Raw genomic sequence first — 20,918 nt, forward strand, 5'->3', positions numbered from 1 at the left:
CTACAGCAGCACAGCTGGCTAGAGAGGAGGGGGGCCCAGACAGAGTCTGCACACAGACCTCCTCCTCTCTATGAGCGCCCCTGTGTACAGCAATAAGAAAGTACATGATACTATATATATAGTAAAGGGTAGTGTAAAATCTGGGGGAAGCAGAATTAGTACTGTATATGCATTATGAAAAGAGGGGACTACTATAGTGTGAAATCCAGTGCAAATGTGGGTAATCCAAATATAAGAATGCTTGGAATCCAAATTGCACCTGCAGTTACACATGGAGAAAGTAATGATAGTGAACACAGCGAGGTGACGCAGGTTGGAGCAGCAGTAAAGTGAGCACTAGACAGAAACAGTATGTTGTACCTTTTAGCAGTGGCACATCCGGGGGGGGGGGTACAGCAGGAGCAACCACTCCCCCAGATGAAAATCAACTCCTACTGTATGAGAGTCTAGGGGAGCCGATATACAGCCTACACTTTTTGTTGAAGGTGCTGTACATATTAATGGTCAGGGTATGGAGGTTGGGGATGAGAAGACAGTACAGAGCATAGACTGGAGTGAGAGAGGGAACAGTCCAAATCACCCAGATGTGTAGGGGAATGCACAGGGGAAGGGTATAATACAGGACATAAAGTTTTTTTTAAGGGAAATACAATGTAATAATCCCCCCCCCCCCCCTGTCCACACACACACAACACATACCCTCCAACATGACCCATTCCATTAGGTACAACATGCTCTGTTCCTGGACTTCCCTGCCATTGGCAGTTACAGAGGTGAGGCTCCAGCACAGACCAAATCTGTCAAAGAGGGGGGTCACATCAACTTCCAGTGAGTCCAGGACAGTGATGTTTGGGGTGACAGTAGATGTGGCTCCCCTTTTTGAATATTGGACAGTGGTGCAGCCCCAACTCTGCAACTACCACTGGCAGGGAAGTCCAGAAACAGAGCATGTTGTACCTAATGGAACGGGTCATGTTGGAGGGTATGACAACACTGACCACTTAATGTCAAAATCTGTATGCACAACAAACATGCTCTAATTTGGCCCATAAGTATAATGCCCCTTTTACATTCTAAATGCTGGGAGCGACTCAGTATTTGCGATGATTATAAATTGTGCTTTCACACAACCTGGTATAATACGTCATCAATCTGGCAATAACCGGGGTTGGGGATGTGGTGTGAAAGGGATATAAGTGAAGTACAAGGTGCATTTAAGTCACAATGGGGTTCATGTATCAAGAAGTGAAAACAGCGGAAAAGTGAACAAGTGAAGGAGTAACCCATAGCAACCAAGAAGCTTTGAGGAAGCATTTATCAAATACACTCTATAAAATACCAGGTAGTAGCTAATTGGTTGACATGGGAACCAACACACTTCTCCAATCTTTTAACTGCTTGATATTTTAACCCCAAGCTTTGGTTACTTCTTCGTAACTTTCGCCAGTAACATGGTTTTCTGTCTCTAGAACAACGCGGTATCCACTCCAATGCATAACACCACTGCTACGGTACAACCCCTCAAGTGCATACTACCATTTCTACAATACATTGCAATTTATTTAACTATTTAAGATCCTTAACTTAAAAACATATTAAAATACAGTACATTTTGTTGACCAAAGATTAGAGCAATGGAATGATCAGGATCTAGTGATCCGTGTTCAGAAAAACATGATCTGGCTGGAATACAGTGATGTGGTTGGTTTAACACTAATAAAAAGTAAATAATTAAATCCCACAAGTAAATGCTACACATTTCAGAGATTTAAGTCTTCCCATGAGGTGACTGTAGTACTAATGCATCACAACTGTCTTCAGCTGTGTTTTTTTTAGATCTTTGAAGCACACAAGTTATAGCTCCAGTGATCTCCACCATAACTCAGATCCAGTGGGGCTCAGATCCAGTGGAGTTTAGATCCAGTGGAGTTTAGATCCAGTGGGGCTCAGATCCAGTGGAGTTTAGATCCAGTGGAGATCAGAAACAGCGGAGCTCAGATACATGTCTATTATCTGCTCCTGTATGACAAAAACATTCTGACATTGTGGGAGACTAGTGCAGTGCTATATAAAGAAGATGTCTCTAAAAGTTTCTGTATAAATTGTGAGATTTACCAAACTTGGTACCCAATAGATAACACCATCTACAGCTATTGGTAACCTATGAGCTACACATCACAAAGATTTTCAAGAGAGGAATCCCAAGAATCCCTCTCCAGGAATCTCGGATTCCAGAAGCAAAATGATTGCATTAGTGATCACTTCACAAATTACTTTTTACACATCACAGAGACTTACACAACGTACACAATAATGAGCAAACAGCTGAATCAAAGTTTACGCCATTGTATCATTGGTAGTTTTGTGGAACCCAGATGTTTGGGTCTATGGTGCTTACATTGATCACAGTTACTTGTGTCTCTGCTATTTCAGTTATCTAGTGGATTCTTACATAATGATTAACAATAAAGAGAGTGATATATATATATATATATATATATATATAATGAGGATCAAAAAACATTTTCAAAATTTTTAAACAGATAACACTATAAAGGTGAAATAAAGGCCCATATTCAATGCGACCGGTGAAGGGGTTTAACCCCCTCGCCCAGCCGCTCACCCCATTCTACGTTCCCCAAACAGCGAGGGTTGCGGCTAATGCAGAGACCCCGCTGTTTCTGCGGTCGCATACACCAAAAACGTAGCGAGGGAGAATCGGCGTATACGGGGGGGCAGTTGAATACTGACAGGGCGAGATGTGACAGCGAGCATGCAGCACTGCTCGCTGTCACAGCTCGCCCCAGCATTGAATATACCCTATCTCCTATCTATTATATTAAACAGGCATTCTAAAGAGAAATTTCTAGCTAAAATTATTTTACAAGAAATTGTCAAGCAAATGAATTATTTTATATGAAGTGCACTATTCGTTACATGTGACCCATCGGCTTTCCCAACACACTACACCTACAGTATAAGCCCGGGGCGATATCGCGCGTACTGTAGTGATAGCTATCCAGGGTTCGGACTGGATGGTGTAACTGTCCAGAACCCTGGAACCTGCACAATAATGTAATGCAGGGGATCCCTATCTTTTTTGAATCACAGCACCCAACAGTATCAGAATTTTTCCACAGCACCCCTAGGCCCCAAAAATATATAAAATGGAGTAGATTGTGTTTATATGTGTTTATTAGGTTCGGTTATGTGGTAAAGGGCAGGATTTGCTTCTATTTGTACACATTTTATGATTGGCAGCCTCCAGCACTGGTTTTGTCCATAAATAATTGATCATAAATAATTTGAATTGGTCCTGGACGACCAACCCGAGGCACCCCTGCAAGTGTCCCGAGGCACCCCAGGGAGCCACGGCACACAGTTTGGGAACCACTGGTGTAATGGGTTGTCCTGAGGTAGGGTTACCATTGTAGAAAACTAGTCCATAAATGTACACCCCCCTTTTGAAGTAAGTACCTCTGTATGGTAAATTCAACAAAGCATTCCTAGGTGCATACTAATTATCAAACACTGAGGAACTTACTAAATAATAAATACAAAAATGTCTTATTTGTGGCCAGATTTTCATTTTCGAAATTTACCCTCACAGATCCTGTTTCAATGCATGGGCAGGATGCTCCTTCATCCACGGCCCCACTTCGCCAGCGTTCGCCAGCTACCGCATCCATAATAATATCATATCATTCGATTATTGACTCAAAGGACAGCTCTTGCCATAAGATCCGTCCTCTGAGTTGAGGCGCAGAGTGACGGTGCCGACCGCGTGGGATGCTGGGATAGATCAGTGACGGATCCCTCACACAGCGCTGCGGACAGAAGCCCATAGGCTTCTATAGGGTATCACCAGCTTTTGCTGGCACTACCCCCCTCCCCCCTTTGCAGGTTTTAGCGCATTGGAAAATGCATTAAAGATCCCGAAACCTGGGGACAGGGGGGTGAGTGTTTTACCGAATTTTCACTGGTGATGTGCTGACGTGTGATCAATCGTGAATATTCCTTTGTACATACCCCACACTTACCTGTAGAAAGCATGGCTCCATGACCAATTCCCTGTCTTTATGTATTGTTATCTAAAAGACTAGAACTAAAGCTGTCAGTATGGGCGATGGAATAGATCATATTAAACCCACAGGGAAATAGATCACTTAGTCTGTTCCTGAGACAAACTCTACACTAACAAGGCGGCGGTGTTCTAGACTACTGGGACTGCACAGTTATTTGCCAAAGAACAAAAAAAAAAACTGCTTCATTATTCTGAACAGTAGGAATTCCAATAGACTACCATTCACCTCCTGGGTACATGTACAGTACCTAAGTGACCGGTGCAGAATAATAGGCTTAGCTGCTAATTATATTAGCTATATATGCTAAGTACATGCAAACCCCTGTAATACAGGATTAATAGTACGTCAGGCATTATTTTTGCGGATGCAAACTAACTGCATTATATAACAGCTGCACAAACTACTGTTCAGCTTGATCTCTGCCATATGTTGCTGTGTGATGTAATACATGATTTGGATTGCACATATACTGTACTAGAATCCCCATGCAGGTAGGCACATGCAGACACATTGCACTGAGTAGGGTCTTCTTACCTGTGCTGTTATAAGAGTTATTCTTCTCCTCTCTGATCAGGACAGTTCTTGAAAGATCCAAAACTGAGGCTGTCGCTGGCTGCATGCTGGCTGCACTGTCCTCATTCAGAAGCAGGGGCACATAGGAAGGGGTAGAGAGGAGCCTGTGTAGCAGGTGAGAATTAGGCACAGATGCCTGTCTGCCTGCCCTTCTCCAGCAAGAGCTTTAATGATGCATCAATCTCCCTTGCACCAGTAATGACTGAAGGTATAGGCTGTCCCAGTTCACGTCTTGCTGTCTCATTAATCTATAATCTGAAATGGACAGGAACAGTTATGGAGTGAAATATTTGCACAGTGCACTGTAGTAGATAGAGAGTGTGCTGTGCACGGTCTTTCTGCTGAGAGGGAGCTGCAGGGATATAGCACTCACAGGCGCCCTCTGCAGGTCACTGGGCGTCACTGATCAGCTTCTGTCTGAACTCTCATCATAAATGCCTCAGGGACTCAGAAGTGTGTAAATCAAACATTCTTCATCTGAGAAAGCGGAGGCTGGGTTTGCAGATGGAGAAGCTCCTTCTTCTTTCATTACACAAGTGGAAAGGGCCTCATTTATCAAGCTGTAGTATAGGCAGCCAGCAACCTGGAGAATAAAAGGTTATCCTGTCAGTCCCAAGCACAGTTTTGTTGTGTAGGTAATAAGGAAACAGTTTATCACCAGTCTCTCTCATTCTAAAGTTTAAATGATGATGGACAAGACAGACAAGATGTGTTCCTGATGCCAAAATTATATTTCCAACTGCGCCTCCTCGCTCAATTATAGAGGCATATTTATTAAGTTAAATATCCTTCAATACAGTTAGGGGTCTATGGGGAGATTAATCAAAGCTTGTAGAAAGATACAATAGGCAGAGATAAATGGCCAAGCAATCATCTCCTGACATCCTGTAACATTGCAGTTAGGAGCTGATTGGCTGGTAATTTGGGGTAGATATAAGAAGCTTTGTTATGGGGTAGAAGGACACTGCTTCTCCTCGTGTACAAAGGAGGATGCCCTGTCATTATTGGGACTAAGTAAAAACTGGACCTGGACAACACCCCAGAACGACGGACCGGACATCAAACTCTGCATTCCGGAGCTTGAAGTGTCCAGTCCAGGGGGTGTCCCATCTGGGGGGTGTCTTGTCCAGCGGGATGCCTGTGAAAGCTTTCACCGGGGACATGGGGAAGGGGATTGGCACTGGCTACAATATATCTCAGCCAAACCATAATCTGCCTATTTCAGTTTTAATCTTCTAATTACTCTGTGTAACAGTACATGCAAATAATGTCACAAACATATATGGATTACGCAGGTATGTAGTGATATGACAATGGTCTAGTACAATTAATAATGCAAACACACATTATTGATTGATAGGTGCTTCTTTTAATGGAATACAGTTATAAAAAGCAAAAGTCTTTTGCTGGTATTGCTAGTGGCAGAGGTGTTCATAAGGGTGGGCACAGCATTAGGGGGTGCCTGTGCACCCCTAACACTCAATGTGTGCACACCTATGGCTGTACCGTGTTACTGATTCTTACTGAAGATTTCAGTTCCTGCATCTGACACATCCAGCTCTTGTTCAGTCCCCATATATCTATCAGTAAATCGTCATTTCTCAGATGTGCCCCATGTGTCTGTGACAGAGGACTCCCTCCCTGCCTGCCTGTTGTAGATCTGCTCGTCTGCCTCTCTGCTCAACCCACAAGTATAATATTTAAATAATTCCCTTTTGTACATATACTGTAAATTCTAAGAATATTTCACCATTTCATTTTGGAACACTATACAGTACTACACCACCTCCACCACCACCACCCTTACTGTACCGTCCATCTCCCCCAGAAAAAAAAAATATACCCCTCCTAATTGTGTTAATATACCACTCCCAGTGGCAGACCTTGTGGGTGGTGAGCCCAGGTACAAAAAAAATCTAATTTAGGCCCCCCTCCTCCACCCCAACCTGAAATCACAATACCTCATTGCTGGTTTAGGCATTAATGGTCCCCTTAGACATCAGAGGCCCTGGTGCAATGCACCTGCTGCTACACCAATGGTAGTTTTGCCTCTGCTCAAGATAACATTGTAACACTAATCACCGGACTTATTATAGTTACCACCTCCTGTCACGAGCAAATTATTTGCCTCTTGTAAATCTGTTAGGACTACATTACATGCCTGGCATGCAGATGTCATTCAGCTCCAGCTCTCGCCAGATCCCCTCCACTGGTGAGAGCCATCTGACAGGGATGTGCGAGTGTCTCACACACGCGCGCGCGTGTCCCCCCTCACTCGGCAGTGGGCGGTGGAATCCCTGCCGGTCTCCACTTCGGGGAGACAGGCAGGGTTAGGGGGGGATGCGGGGACCAGTGGGGACCGGTGGGGAGAGACGGGGAGGTGGCAGAAAGGTCCGTCGAAATAAGGCACGCCAGCATCTCGTGCACGCGCACCCCCTTGTGGCGGATGGTGGGGGCTGGCTCCCGGCTGAATGACAGGCGCTACATCAGTACATTGGTCTCATCTAGTAAAGACATACACTTACCATCCCTCTTCCTGTCGTTAAGATCCATGATGTCATTGATTCCTAATTTAGCATTGGACAATTAGATTCAATTTGGAATAAAATCTTTGGAAGACTTGTTTATAGATAATATTCTAATGTCATTCTCCCAATTGTAAGAATTATATAATATCCAGATAACAAAAAAGCAAACTGAAATCCCAGATTGCTTGGGAGAGGGATTTGGCTAGACCCCTTGAAGATGAGGTTTGGGGAATAATCTTTAGCTCTTGCTTTAATACTTCTAAGTGTGTCAATCACTCCAAAATGTTTTTTAAACTAATACATGGGGCATACTTCACCCCTGTACGGTTACATAGAATTTTGTCATCAGTACTTGACTCCTGTTGGAGGAACTGTGGGATTAGGAGGGTTGATATTTTTCACATTTTTTGGGCGTGCCCGCCATTTAGCCACTAGAGAAAAGTTGGGTCATGCTTATATCTATATTAAATATATATAAGAAACTGTAAATAAATAAATAAAATGGTACTTGTTTAGTTTCATGGTGGCAGATAAATCGCATGTGATTGCATGCGATTGCATCGCATGCCATGCACTGCGATCGGATGCGATTTTGTACCTGTTCATAACTCCACTATCCACTACGTATGGAGTTTATTTTATATAGCGCAGCGAGCCACCGAGCCCGAAGCGTGTCGAGCTTAGCGAACCCCGTGAGGGGGCGTGGATTACTTTACATGTATACCGCGTCCCCTTGCAGGGCTCACTGCGCTCGGCATGGAATACATGTAAAGTAATCCGCGGCCCCTCGTGGTGCTCGCTACGGCCGCCACGCTTCGGGCTCGGTGGTTCGCTGCGCTCGCCACACTATATAAAGTCAACTCCATGCGTAGTGGATAGTGGGGTTATGAACAGGTACAAAATCACATCAAATCGCATCCGATCGCATCGCATATCGCATGCGTTATATCTGCCGCCGTGAAACTAAACAAGTAACAATAAAATAAATAATACAGACCTTCTGGCACTAGGCTCTCCATACCATTTGTATTTCCTGAATTGTGTTGTTCATGATTTATTATTTTGAAAAGTATTGTTCAGTCTATACAGATTCTCAATTTCCTTTCTTGTATAATCTATTATCTCCTTTGTTGTGATATTACTCCCTAATGCACCTTTTGGGCATATGTTTTAATATTTATGTTATATGCAGATGGCATTGTGGTTTTGTATATTGTTTCAAATACTTCCCTCGTTTTCCCTTATGCGGGGTACACACCAGGACGACCCGCTCACGATGCACATCGTGAGCGGGTCGTCAGTGTCTCGTCCGACCCGCTCACGATGACGCGGGAGGGCACGACCCGCTCACGATGTGCACCGTGAGCGGGTCCGATCCGATGGCGACCCGCACCCGGTTCTATGGTCGTCATTGAGATCCTACCTGCAGCAGGTAGGATCTCAATAACGACCGACCGACCCGCGGGACCGCGCATCGGATCGGAATCGCTCCACACCAGGTCAGAAAAGGGCCCAATCAGCACACAATCTACATCCGATTGATCGGAATTGGATCTAGATTGTGCTGATCGGGCCCTAGTCGTCCTGGTGTGTACCTAGCATTACTCCTTCTATATGTAATCCCCCCTGAAAAATCTCAATAAAAAAACTAATGTTAAAAAAAAATATTATATATTTCACACCTCCAGTGGCATGTACTTGTCCAGTGGGAGGAAGGAACTGACTGGTCCCTGTTTGGAACTCCAGAGTGTCCTGCATCTGCAATGTTACTGTGACATTACAGGAACATACAGACTATAGCAGTGGAAAGGGTGAGCACATACCTCCCAACTTTTGTTTTTTAAAAGAGGGACAAGCGCTAAAGGCTGGGCCACGAAGTAGGCGGAGCTACATGATAGGTAGGCGTGGTCTCAGACAGAGGGGCATGTCCTAGCACCGCAACCCCCATTTACATCACTTTGGGGGCATGCCCAGCAATCCCAATGCAGAGCAGCGGTGATCTGCAGCTTCCCCCAACTGGACTTGTTGGAGGGAGAGTAAGACAGTCTCCAATTAATGGCACTGTCTGGCTGGAATCGGGACAGTTAGGAGGAATGCAAGCACTAAACATTAAATGCACTAAACACTAAAATGCCATTTTTGGTGACATCATCTTTGGGTGGCATTACCCAACAGAAGCCTATGGGCTCCTATTCACACGTTGACCTCCGAGGGATCCAAGGACAGCTGTCATTTGGAAGTCTGTCCTTCCCAAATCACATTTATTGGTACATACTGGAGTTATTTATGCCAGCATATACGCAATGAGTGCCAGGATGTACCACATTGCAGATGCAGTACATCCCACCCAAGGTCTGAGACAGGGATAGAAAGGATAAGCAGAATAGGCTGAAGGGTAGAGCAGAAGAGAAGGAAGGGGCTTGGGGTGAGGGGGTGGGGTCTCAGACACGGATAGGAAGGATAAGCAGAATAGGCTAAAGGGTAGAGCAGAAGAGAGGCAGGGACTTGGGGTGAGGGGGTGGGGTCTCAGACAGGGATAGGAAGGATAAGCAGAATAGGCTGAAGGGTAAAGCAGGAGAGAAGACAGGGACTTGGGGTGAGGGGGTGGGGTCTCAGACAGGGATAGGAAGGATAAGCAGAATAGGCTGAAGGGTAGAGCAGGAGAGAAGGCAGGGACTTGGGGTGAGGGGGTGGTGTCTCAGACAGGGATAGGAAGGATAAGCAGAATAGGCTGAAGGGTAGAGCAGGAGAGAAGACAGGGACTTGGAGTGAGGGGGTGGGGTCTCAGGGTGGGCAGGGATAGGAAGGATAAGCAGAATCGGCTGAAGGGTAGAGCAGGAGAGAAGGCAGGGACTTGGAGTGAGGGGGGTGGGGTCTCAGGATGGGCAGGGAGTGCTGGGGCATTCGTAGTTCAGACTTTAGCAGCTGGTACTTCAGAGTAGAAACAAGCTGCAACAAATTAATCAGTTCTCCGTCAGGTTCCCTATGTTCTGACACAGGGCCTGATTCGGATGCTGGCGGAGTTGCTATCGCTGCTGCTTACATGGAAGCTGTGACAGTTAGCAACGCCTAGACAGCAATTATGCATGCACATTGATGGCAGCATTAGGCATTAGGCTGCTAGCAGCTTTGTAGATGGGGACAATGCGAGAAAAGCATTCATTTATCACTGTGATACTAAATGAAATATGCCACCGGTATTTAGTATCTCTGTTAAACGTCGCCCTGAGAGGAAGGGAATGAGTTTAGAGTTGTGAGGCTTCTGTCTTACTAGTATAAAAATAATGTGGTTCAAAAAAACATCTGTCATAATAAATGAATGCATGAGGAATATATGCGATTACTACCACAGCCATGAATTCAGTGGCGTACCAGGACGACAGTACATCCTGTGCTGTTCCCACCCCCTGGGTGCATGACGGCATGATACCTCACCACAGGGAGCGATGGGGGTGGGAGAGCGGGGCTGCGGGGCAGCAATGGCTCTGCTTGCACAGCCTTAGTTACCGCCCTGCAGGAATTGATTGTAACATATGAGGAAGACCCTGTATGTGCACCAGGATTTTAGGCTGGAATTTGTATTTAGCATTTAGCAAGACTACTTTGTTTTTACAGTATATATATATATATCTACTATATATTTGGCTACATCTGTCACTCAAAGTGGGTGTCTGTGTCTATAACGCTCTGTTCCTGGACTTTCCTCTTAATGTGTGATTGCCTTCATCTGTGCTGAACACCTTTCTGAGAAATTAACCTGTTTAAAACAGGTGATGGCAATCATACATTAAGGGGAATTCTAGAAACAGAGCAGTGTGTCCCTCCTGGAGAGGGTCATGTTGGGAGGTATGTGACAGAGAACCAGCCCAGTGAGCCCACAGACAGTGCCAGACACCCACTGCCTTCCCATGTTGCCCAGCACTGCTACTCCACAGCCACCAGGTGAGCGACCCCCTCCCGCGATTTGCGGCAAAACCTCCCCCCCGCGCGCCCCCCCCCCCCTCCCGCGATTCGCGGCAAAAACACCCGCTCCCCCGCGACCCCCCCTACCGCGATTCGCAGCAAAAACACCCCCGCGACCCCCCCTCCCGCGATTCGCTGCAAAAAGAACACCCCCACGACCCCTCCCGCAATTCGCGGCATAACCACCACCCCGCGACCCCCCCCCCTCCCGCGAATCGCGGCAAACCCTCCCCCGTGACCCCCCCCCGATTCGCGGAAAAAACACCCCCCCCCGCGACCTCCCTCCCGCGATTTGCGGCAAAAAGAACCCCCCCGCGACCCCCCCTTGCACGATTGGCGGCACCCCCCCTGCGACCCCCCTCCCGCGATTCGCGGCACCCCCCCCCCCCCCCGCAATTCGCAGCAGCCCCAGGATTAAATGGCACATGCAAAACACTGACATGGCTATGGTCGACAATGAAAAAGGTTGACATGAGTTTTTGAAGATTTATTTTTAATTTTTTTAATTTTTTCATATTCATTGTCATGTGTCGACATGGACACCAATGAAGTGGCACACTTATGTCAACATTTACATGTGTTGACCTTTCTGTGTTGATTTTTTCTTGTGGCGATTCGCGTCACACACCCCCGCAACCCCCCCTCCCGCGATTCGCGGCACCCCCCGTGACCCCCCACCTCCCGCAATTCGCGGCAACCCCCCACCGGAACCCCTGTGAACCCCGCCCTCCCGCGATTCGCGGCACCCACCCCCGCGACCCCCCCTCCCGCAATTCGCGGCACCCCCCCGTGATTCGCGGCAGCTCCAGAATTAAATTGCACATGGAAAACACTGACATGGCTATGGTCGACAATGAAAAAGGTTGACATGAGTTTTTGAAGTTTTTTTGTCATTTTTTGAATATTTTCAATTTCATTCTCATGTGTCGACATGGACACCAATGAAGTGCCACACTTATGTCAACATTTACATGTGTTGACCTTTCTGTGTTGTTTTTATTCTTGTGGCGATTCGCGTCACACCCCCCGCAACCCCCCCTCCGGCGATTCGCGGCACCCCGGCACCCCCCCGCGACCCCCCCCTCCCGCAATTCGCGGCAACCCCCCACTGGAACCCCCATGAACCCCGCTCTCCCGCGATTCGCGGCACCCACCCCCCGCAACCCCCCCCCCCTCCCGCAATTCGCGGCAACCCCCCACCGGAACCCCTGTGAACCCCGCCCTCCCGCGATTCGCGGCACCCACCCCCGCGACCCCCCCTCCCGCAATTCGCGGCACCCCCCGCGATTCGCAGCAGCCCCAGGATTAAATGGCACATGCAAAACACTGGCACGGCTATGGTCGACAATGAAAAAGGTTGACATGAGTTTTTGAAGATTTATTTCATTTTTTGAATGATTTCATATTCATTCTCATGTGTCAACATGGACACCAATGAAGTGGCACACTTATGTCAACATTTACATGTGTTGACCTTTCTGTGTGGATTTTTTCTTGTGGCGATTCGCGTCACACCCCCCCGCAACCCCCCCTCCCGTGATTCGCGGCACCCCCCGTGACCCCCCACCTCCCGCAATTCGCGGCACCCCCCGTGATTCGCGTCAGCTCCAGAATTAAATTGCACATAGAAAACGGTACTTATGTAGTAACTGGGCTGCCGATTTCTAAATCGGGTCGGATCGGGAGATCGCATCGCATCGCATGCGACCATGCGATTCGATGCGATGCGATGCGATGCGATGACCCGATTTTTCCATAGGAATCAATGTTAAAATGGACTGAGTCCATTTTAACATGGAATTCAATGGGAAAAATGGGTCCTTTTCATACCCCTACTATCCAAGTGGGCATGGAGTTGGATATAAACCTGTGGCGAGCGTAGCGAGCCACCGAGCCCGAAGCGTGGCGAGCGAAGCGAGCCCCGCGAGGGGACGAATACCGTCCCCTCGCGGGGCTCGCTTCGCTCGCCACGCTTCGGGCTCGGTGGCTCGCTACGCTCGCCACAGGTTTATATCCAACTCCATGCCCACTTGGATAGTAGGGGTATGAAAAGGACCCATTTTTCCATAGGAATCATTTTAACATTGATTCCTATGGAAAAATCGGGTCATCGCATCCGATATCGGATGCGATATCGGATGCGATGCGATGCGATATCGCATCGCATCGCATCTGATTGTATGCCTTAACTTAAGGCATACAATCAAAAAATCGGCAGCCCAGTTACTACATAAGTACCTAGAAAACACTGACATGGCTATGGTCGACAATGAAAAAGGTTGACATGAGTTTTTGAAGTTTTTTTTTTCATTTTTTGAATATTTTCATATTCATTCTCATGTGTCGACATGGACACCAATGAAGTGCCACACTTATGTCAACATTTACATGTGTTGACCTTTCTGTGTTGATTTTTTCTTGTGGCGATTCGCGTCACACCCCCCCACCCCCCCCGCAACCCCCACTCCCGCGATTCACGGCACACACACACCCCCCCCGCGATTCTCGGCACCCCACCACGTGACCCCCCCTCCCGTGATTCACGGCACACCCCCCGCGACCCCCCCTACCATGATTCGCCGCAACCCCCGCCCCCGTAACCCCCTCCCGCGATTTGCGGCAACCCACCCCGCGACCCCCCTCCCGCGATTCTCTGCAATCCCTCCCGCGATTCGCAGCATCCACCCCCCCACAACCCCCCCTTCTGCAATTCGCGGCACACCCCACGACCCCACGACCCCCCCTCCTGCAATTCGCGGCACCCTCCGCGACCCCCCCTCCCGCGATTCGCGGACACCTAAGTTGCAATACAGGGCATCTTTCATACAATTCTAACCATATTTCTCATATACAAACGTTCACAAATTAAGGGGGCGCAGCCCCTTACGACGGTGTGAAGAGCGCCCGTAGGGCGCGATGAATCACCTAGTATATATATATATATATATATATATATATATATATATATATATATATATATATATATATATAGGTCTCAGCTAAGTAACAATCAGCGGCACTCCAACGGACTTCAAAACAGCAAACTTTTAATGCACAATAGTGACCAACGTTTCGGGAACAACACTCCCCGTTTTCAAGGTGTGCAAGACCTTGAAAACGGGGAGTGTTGTCCCCGAAACGTTGGTCACTATTGTGCATTAAAAGTTTGCTGTTTTGAAGTCCGTTGGAGTGCCGCTGATTGTTACTTAGCTGAGACCTGCATTTCCCCCTGCCGGAAGGCACCCACGGCAGATGTACCAGCACCCCGGGAGTGCCAGGCTGACACCTTGAGTATATATATATATATATATATATATATATATATATATATATATATATATATATATGCTGTATTTGACGGTGGCACTCCAACAGACTTATTTCCTGTGCAAAAGCATTCCTTTATTAGTCCTACGCCGTTACGGGCTTACATCCGTCTTCAGGTATATACCGGCTGAGGGTAAACGTAGAAGGAGGAAGGAGAATATTTGAGCGAAAGACATATCTACATGAGATTTCACAGTATTATTGGTACGCATATATTAGGAACTAAAAGGATTGTCACAACTTTGTTCTTGAACACTGGAGGCGCAGAAGTCTTACCACCCTCGATATATATATCTATAGAGAGAGAGAGAGAGAGAGAGCACTTATGTTATCCACCATCAGTGCTCTCTCTCTTTGGCCGCGGGACCTTATATAATAAGTGTCCCCGGCTGTGACATTACCCTGCTGGCTGGTTTGGCCTGGGGCTGGTTCTTAAAATACAGGGGACCCCTAGTCATTTTGGGAACCAGCCCGGACCTGGAGCCTGGAGCTGGTTTTAAAAAATCGGGAAACCCCTATTTGCCGGGTTTCCTGATTTTTTAATACCAGCCCGGCTCTTTCAGCCTGGTGCTGGTTACGGCTGTGGGGGGAGACCCCACGCTGTGTTTTATTTATTTATTTATTTTTCTATTTTTTAACACTGAAGTCTACACAGATCTGACTGATCCATGCAGGCTAAAGCCAAATATGACAGGAAAATAAAGTGTATTTTCCTGTCGTATTTACCCGGCCATTCGCGGCCGTTTTACACTAATTAGCGGCCGTATTTTTAATACGGTCCCTTAGTAAATCAGGAACCACCATTCTTTTGAATTGTGATTTCTGTCGTATTCTATCGATAGTGTAATCATTCGTATTTGTAAATACAAATATGATTGTCCCATCAATACGAATACAAAAATTCGTATTTTTGGCATAGTACTGTAAATGCCAAAAATACGTATACGCCCAAAAAATCGTTTTTTTGATTTTTCGTATGAAAATACAATTTTTTTTCACAAATTTTTCTTAGTAAATTTCCCCCAGAATGTCTCTATTGGTATGTAATTCTATATATTATAATTCTCCATTTATTATGGTACTTTCTCTATAAACTAAAGTAAATCCGAAATTCACTCTATAGGCATAGAACTTCCTTCACATTATATGCCGATCTTTGAAACTGGCAAATCATCTTGAGACACACTTCCTACAGCACCATCTAATTGATCTATGAGTTATCCTACTTCAGTGTAGGGGGGATTCTCTAACATCCGCGCCCCCTTACCGCTGCACATCACCGGCTACCGCCGACATAATTATCGCATATGCTCTAAAATATGCGATAATTATGGCAAAAGACAGCTCTTGCGTTAAGAACTGTCTTTTGCGGAGAGCCGGCGATGCGCGGCGGCTCCCGGCGGCTCCCCCCTCCCTCCCTTACCCGGCTAATTTTGCTGCTGCTGCAGGGGGGGGGGGGCAGACTCTCCTCCTCCCTGCACCCAGAAGATGATTTTCAGTGCAGGGAGGAGGAGGTCACAGGTCCGGGCAGCACAGCGCTGTGCTGCCTGGACACAGGTGAGGGGGGGTCGGTAGTGGTCGGCGCGAGTCGGCGCGAGTCGATGCGGGGTAGCGTGGGACTCGTTAAGAAGCCTATAGGCTTCTATGTGGTATCGCCAGCTTTTTCTGGCGATATCCCCCGCAGCGAAAACCCGCCTTGCGGGTTTTGCTGCATATCAAAATGCGGTAAAAACCCTGATAACGGCCTGGTGCTGGTTACGGCTGTGGGGGGGACCCCACGCCGGTTTATTTATTTTACCATTTTATTTTTACACTGTGCAGCCTGCACGGATCTGACTGATCCATGCAGACTGGCCGCTAATATGAATATGAATATATACGACATCGGAGGGTTACAAAGCAGTCGCATTTGACTGCTTGTTACACTTCTGTCCCGGACCAGCCGGGACAGACAGTGTAGACGAGTGCCGGGGGAGACGTTAGCGGCGTCGCACAGCAACGCCCCTGGCTTCCGTCCCCACGGCATCGTCAGCAGGCATCGGGGCGTTGCCGGGCAACGTCCCCGAGCGTCTCCGTCGGTGTGCCGGCGCGCTGAGGTCATGCGCCCGGCAGTGCGGCGCACGTCAGTGTCAGCGGGGATTTTGAATAAAGAGCCGGCGTCTGCCCAGGACAGACGCCGGTTATAGCTTTTGCACCTCAGGGTCTCAAGTGTTCCTGGTTCCCGCTTACTCACTGCTCCTGGTTCCTGTGTCCAGTCGTCCTGTGTCCTGTCGTTCATTCCCAGCCGTGTCCTCCGTTCTGCCTCTTGTCCTCCTGGTGTCCGTGCGTTGTCCTAGCTGTCCGTACCCTGGTTCCCGCTGCCGTTGTCTCCTCGGAGCACAGATAAGTGGGGTTTATCCCCAGACTGCCCCTTACTTGTATCTTGATTCTTATGAAACACCTCTGTGTATTGTTACACCTGTTTGGTATAGGTTTGTGTTACATCTCTACGTATTGTTACGTTTACCCAGTTTGCTATAGAGTAAGGGTGACCTCGCCTTCTTGGGTTAGTTAGTCATCCCCTTGTTCATCTTTGACATTGGTGGCAGCGTTGTCAACTCTCAAGACCTGGTGGCATCGGGGGCGGAGCCTGACTAACGGGCTCTGTCGAACGCGGCTATTATAGGCGAAGCCTAGCACTAGCACGCAGCCATCAATCCCATTCGATGACAACGGAGTTAGGGTTGGCGAGGACTCCCGGATATCATAACATTATAACCGGCCAGACCATACTCTGAGACTGTTGTTGCCCCTACAGCTCAGAGGTTCGGTAGTCGTGGGGAAACCCAATCATGGATCCGTCACAGCAGGCTGCTGCCCACTCTCTTGCAGGACAGATGCACACACTGACGCAGAAATTGCAAGAGCTCACCCTACGGGTAAACTCACACGAGCAACGGTCTCAGTCTAGCTCCTCCTCCGGTGGGAGTCTGGAGCCCAGGTTAAATCTCCCTGACCGTTTTTCAGGTGACCGGTCTTTGTTTTTTAATTTTAAACAGTCATGTAGGCTTTATTTCAAATTGCGCCCAGGATCTTCTGGTTCTGAGGCTCAACGGGTTGGAATGGTTATTTCACTCCTGCAGGGAGATCCTCAGTCTTGGGCCTTCGGCCTTCCAGATGGTGCTGAGGCTCTCTCTTCTGTGGATGCATTCTTCTCAGCAATGGGGTTATTATACGATGACCCGGACCGGGCGGCCTCGGCCGAGTCTAATCTTAGGGCCCTGCGTCAGGGGCAGGACACAGCTGAGGCATACTGTACTAAGGTCAGACGTTGGGCTATTGATTCTGGCTGGAACGACCCAGCGCTTCGTAGTCAGTTTCGGATTGGGTTATCCGAATCCCTTAAGGATGCATTAGTACAGTACCCCACTCCCAAAGACATTGATGGGATCATGCAGTTAGCCATTAAAGTGGATAGGAGATTTCGGGAGCGGCAGAGAGAAAGACGGTCTGGAGTGTTGCCTTCCTCATCTGTAGACGAGTCTACCGAGGTACCCGGAGACGAGCCTATGCAGTTGGGGGCCACTCGACTATCTTCATCCGAAAAAAACCGCCGACGTCTCAAGGGCCTCTGTTTGTATTGTGGGGGTCCCGGTCATCTTGCTGTTGCTTGTCCGCTGAAGGCGGGAAAAGACAGGGCCTAAGTGATACTTGGGGGGTTCACTTGGGCCTGTCGAGCTTTTCTCCCTCAGATTCTGTATTAATTCAGGTATCAGTCTCTGTTACCGACCGTTCTTGGAACGGATCTGCCTTTGTGGATTGTGGGGCGGCCGGTAACTTTATAGATGAAGGCCTGGTGCAACAATTGGGCCTTATGCCCATACCCCTGGAAAATCCCGTTTCTGTTTGTGGGTTGGATGGCTGTCCACTGTCTAAAGGCGGTATATCTTTTAGGACTCCCTCCCTTCGGCTGTCGGTGGGGGCCCTTCACTCCGAAGATATCACCTTTCTTATTTTTCACTGTCCTCTCACTCCTATAGTCCTGGGGCTGCCCTGGTTGAAAAAACACAACCCTGAATTTAATTGGGAAACTGGTGAGATCACTCGGTGGGGAGGGTCCTGTTCGGATGTTTGTCTCACTCTCCCTCTCCGTGTGATGCACCCCGATTTTCAAGCTCTCCCTCCTCAGTACCGTGATTTTTCAGATGTTTTTTCTAAAAAAGAAGCCAACACCTTGCCTCCTCATCGCCCCTTTGATTGTGCCATTGATTTAGTGCCTAATGCCAGACTTCCTAAGGGTCGTTTATATGCGTTATCCGCACCTGAATCCCAAGCCGTGGACCTCTACATTAAAGAAAGCCTTGAAAAGGGGTTCATTCGGCCCTCTAAATCACCGGTGGGGGCGGGGTTTTTCTTTGTTGAGAAGAAAGATGGGTCTTTACGGCCCTGTATTGATTACAGAGCCCTTAACAAAATTACAGTAAAAAATTCCTACCCATTACCCCTCATCTCCGTATTATTTGACCAGATTCGGGAGGCAGTGATTTTTTCCAAAATAGACCTCAGGGGGGCCTACAACTTAATTAGAATTAAAAGTGGTGATGAATGGAAGACCGCGTTTAATACCCACTCGGGGCATTTTGAGTATCTTGTGATGCCTTTTGGTCTAGCTAACGCCCCGGCAGTCTTCCAAGACTTTATCAACGAAGTCCTTCGACCGTTTTTAGGGGGTTTTGCCGTAGTTTACTTGGACGACATTCTCATTTTTTCCAAATCTCTTCCTGAGCATCGGCAGCACGTCCGCCTGGTGTTGCAGAAGCTACGGGAGAATCATCTATATGCCAAGTTGGAAAAATGTGAATTCGAAGTGTCACAAGTGACTTTTTTAGGGTATATTATTTCCCCTCAAGGTTTCTCCATGGATCCATCGAAGGTTCAGGCCATTCAATCCTGGGCTCGCCCAACCACGCTCAAGGCCATTCAGCGATTTCTTGGTTTTTCTAACTACTATCGCAAATTTATCCGCTCCTTTTCGGACATCGTGGCACCCATAGTGGACTTGACTCGGAAAGGGGCTGACCCAGGGCAATGGTCTCAACGGGCGATGGATTCTTTCATAAAATTAAAAAAAGCGTTTTGCTCAGCTCCAATTCTGCACCACCCAGACCCCAGGCTTCCCTTTTTAATCGAAGTCGACGCCTCTGATGTGGGTGCTGGAGCAGTCCTGTCTCAGAAGGGTCCACTGGATCTAAAGATTCATCCATGCGCTTACTTCTCCCGCAAATTCTCTCCAGCCGAGAGAAATTATGATGTAGGTAATCGTGAGTTATTGGCCATCAAATGGGCGTTTGAGGAGTGGCGTCACTGGCTTGAGGGAGCTCAGCATACCATCACCGTGATCACCGATCACAAGAATCTCTCTTATATTGAGTCCGCCAAACGCCTCAACCCACGACAGGCTCGGTGGGCACTGTTCTTCACCAGATTCCGGTTTATCATCACCTTTAGGCCGGGATCTAAGAACGTGAAGGCGGATGCCCTCTCCCGCAGTTTTCAGACTTTCCAGGGGTCTGAGGTGAAAGCATCTCCCATTGTCCCTTGCTCAGTAATCATGGCGGGCCTGACCCAAGATTTAGCCACCTTAGTCATTGCTGCCCAAGCGTCGGCTCCTCAACAGACCCCACAGGACCGTTTATTTATTCCCCAGAAATTACGGCAGGCGGTTCTCAGGGACTTTCACTCGGCAAAAAGCTCCGGGCATCCAGGTATTGCCAAAACTTTTGAACAGTTGGCCAGGACTGTTTGGTGGCCCTCTATGAGGCAAGATGTCGACAAATTTGTGGCCTCATGTCTGGTCTGTGCGCGACACAAATCGTCTCGACAGTCTCCTATTGGGCCGCTGTTCCCCTTGTCCATTCCCAAGAAACCATGGTCCCATATTTCTATGGACTTTATAGTTGACCTGCCTCCGTCTAGCAAGTTCACCACCATCTGGGTTACTGTGGATAGATTTTCCAAAATGGCTCACTTTACTCCTTTACATGGGCTTCCTACTGCAAAAATCCTAGCAAATTTATTCATCACCAACATCTTTAGGCTTCACGGACTCCCGGTCGATATTGTCTCAGATAGAGGTTCCCAGTTCGTGGCCAGGTTTTGGAGACAGTTTTGTGCAGCCTTAGGGATTCAGGTCAGTCTCTCCTCTGGCTATCACCCGCAGTCGAATGGACAGACCGAGAGGGTCAACCAGGCTTTGGAACAATACCTCCGCTGTTTCGTTTCAAAGTGCCAGGACAATTGGGCTGAGCTTATTCCATTAGCAGAGTTCGCATACAATAACTCTTATCATTCAGCCATCAAGAGCTCTCCTTTTTTCTGCAACTCAGGTTTGCACCCCAAATGTGGTTCATTCATGCCCCCGGTTGATCCGTCAAGATCCTCGTCCACTGTCTCGTTTTTTAGG

At 47.8% G+C, this 20,918-nt stretch overlaps 1 protein-coding gene across 1 annotated transcript in view; it reads right to left on the reverse strand.

The window, feature by feature from the left end:
• Positions 1-20,918, reverse strand: part of SUSD3 (sushi domain containing 3) — a 134,279-nt gene that overhangs the window by 88,199 nt on the left and 25,162 nt on the right. Inside the window, exon 2 of the mRNA XM_083156182.1 lies at positions 4,620-5,241. Coding sequence (XP_083012308.1) covers positions 4,620-4,704 — 85 coding nt within the window. The 5' untranslated portion in view covers positions 4,705-5,241. The remainder of the gene's footprint in view (positions 1-4,619; positions 5,242-20,918) is intronic.

The sequence above is a fragment of the Crinia signifera genome, chromosome 8 (assembly GCF_055691185.1).
Source record: "Crinia signifera chromosome 8, ASM5569118v1, whole genome shotgun sequence".
Taxonomy (NCBI): Eukaryota; Metazoa; Chordata; class Amphibia; order Anura; family Myobatrachidae; genus Crinia; species Crinia signifera.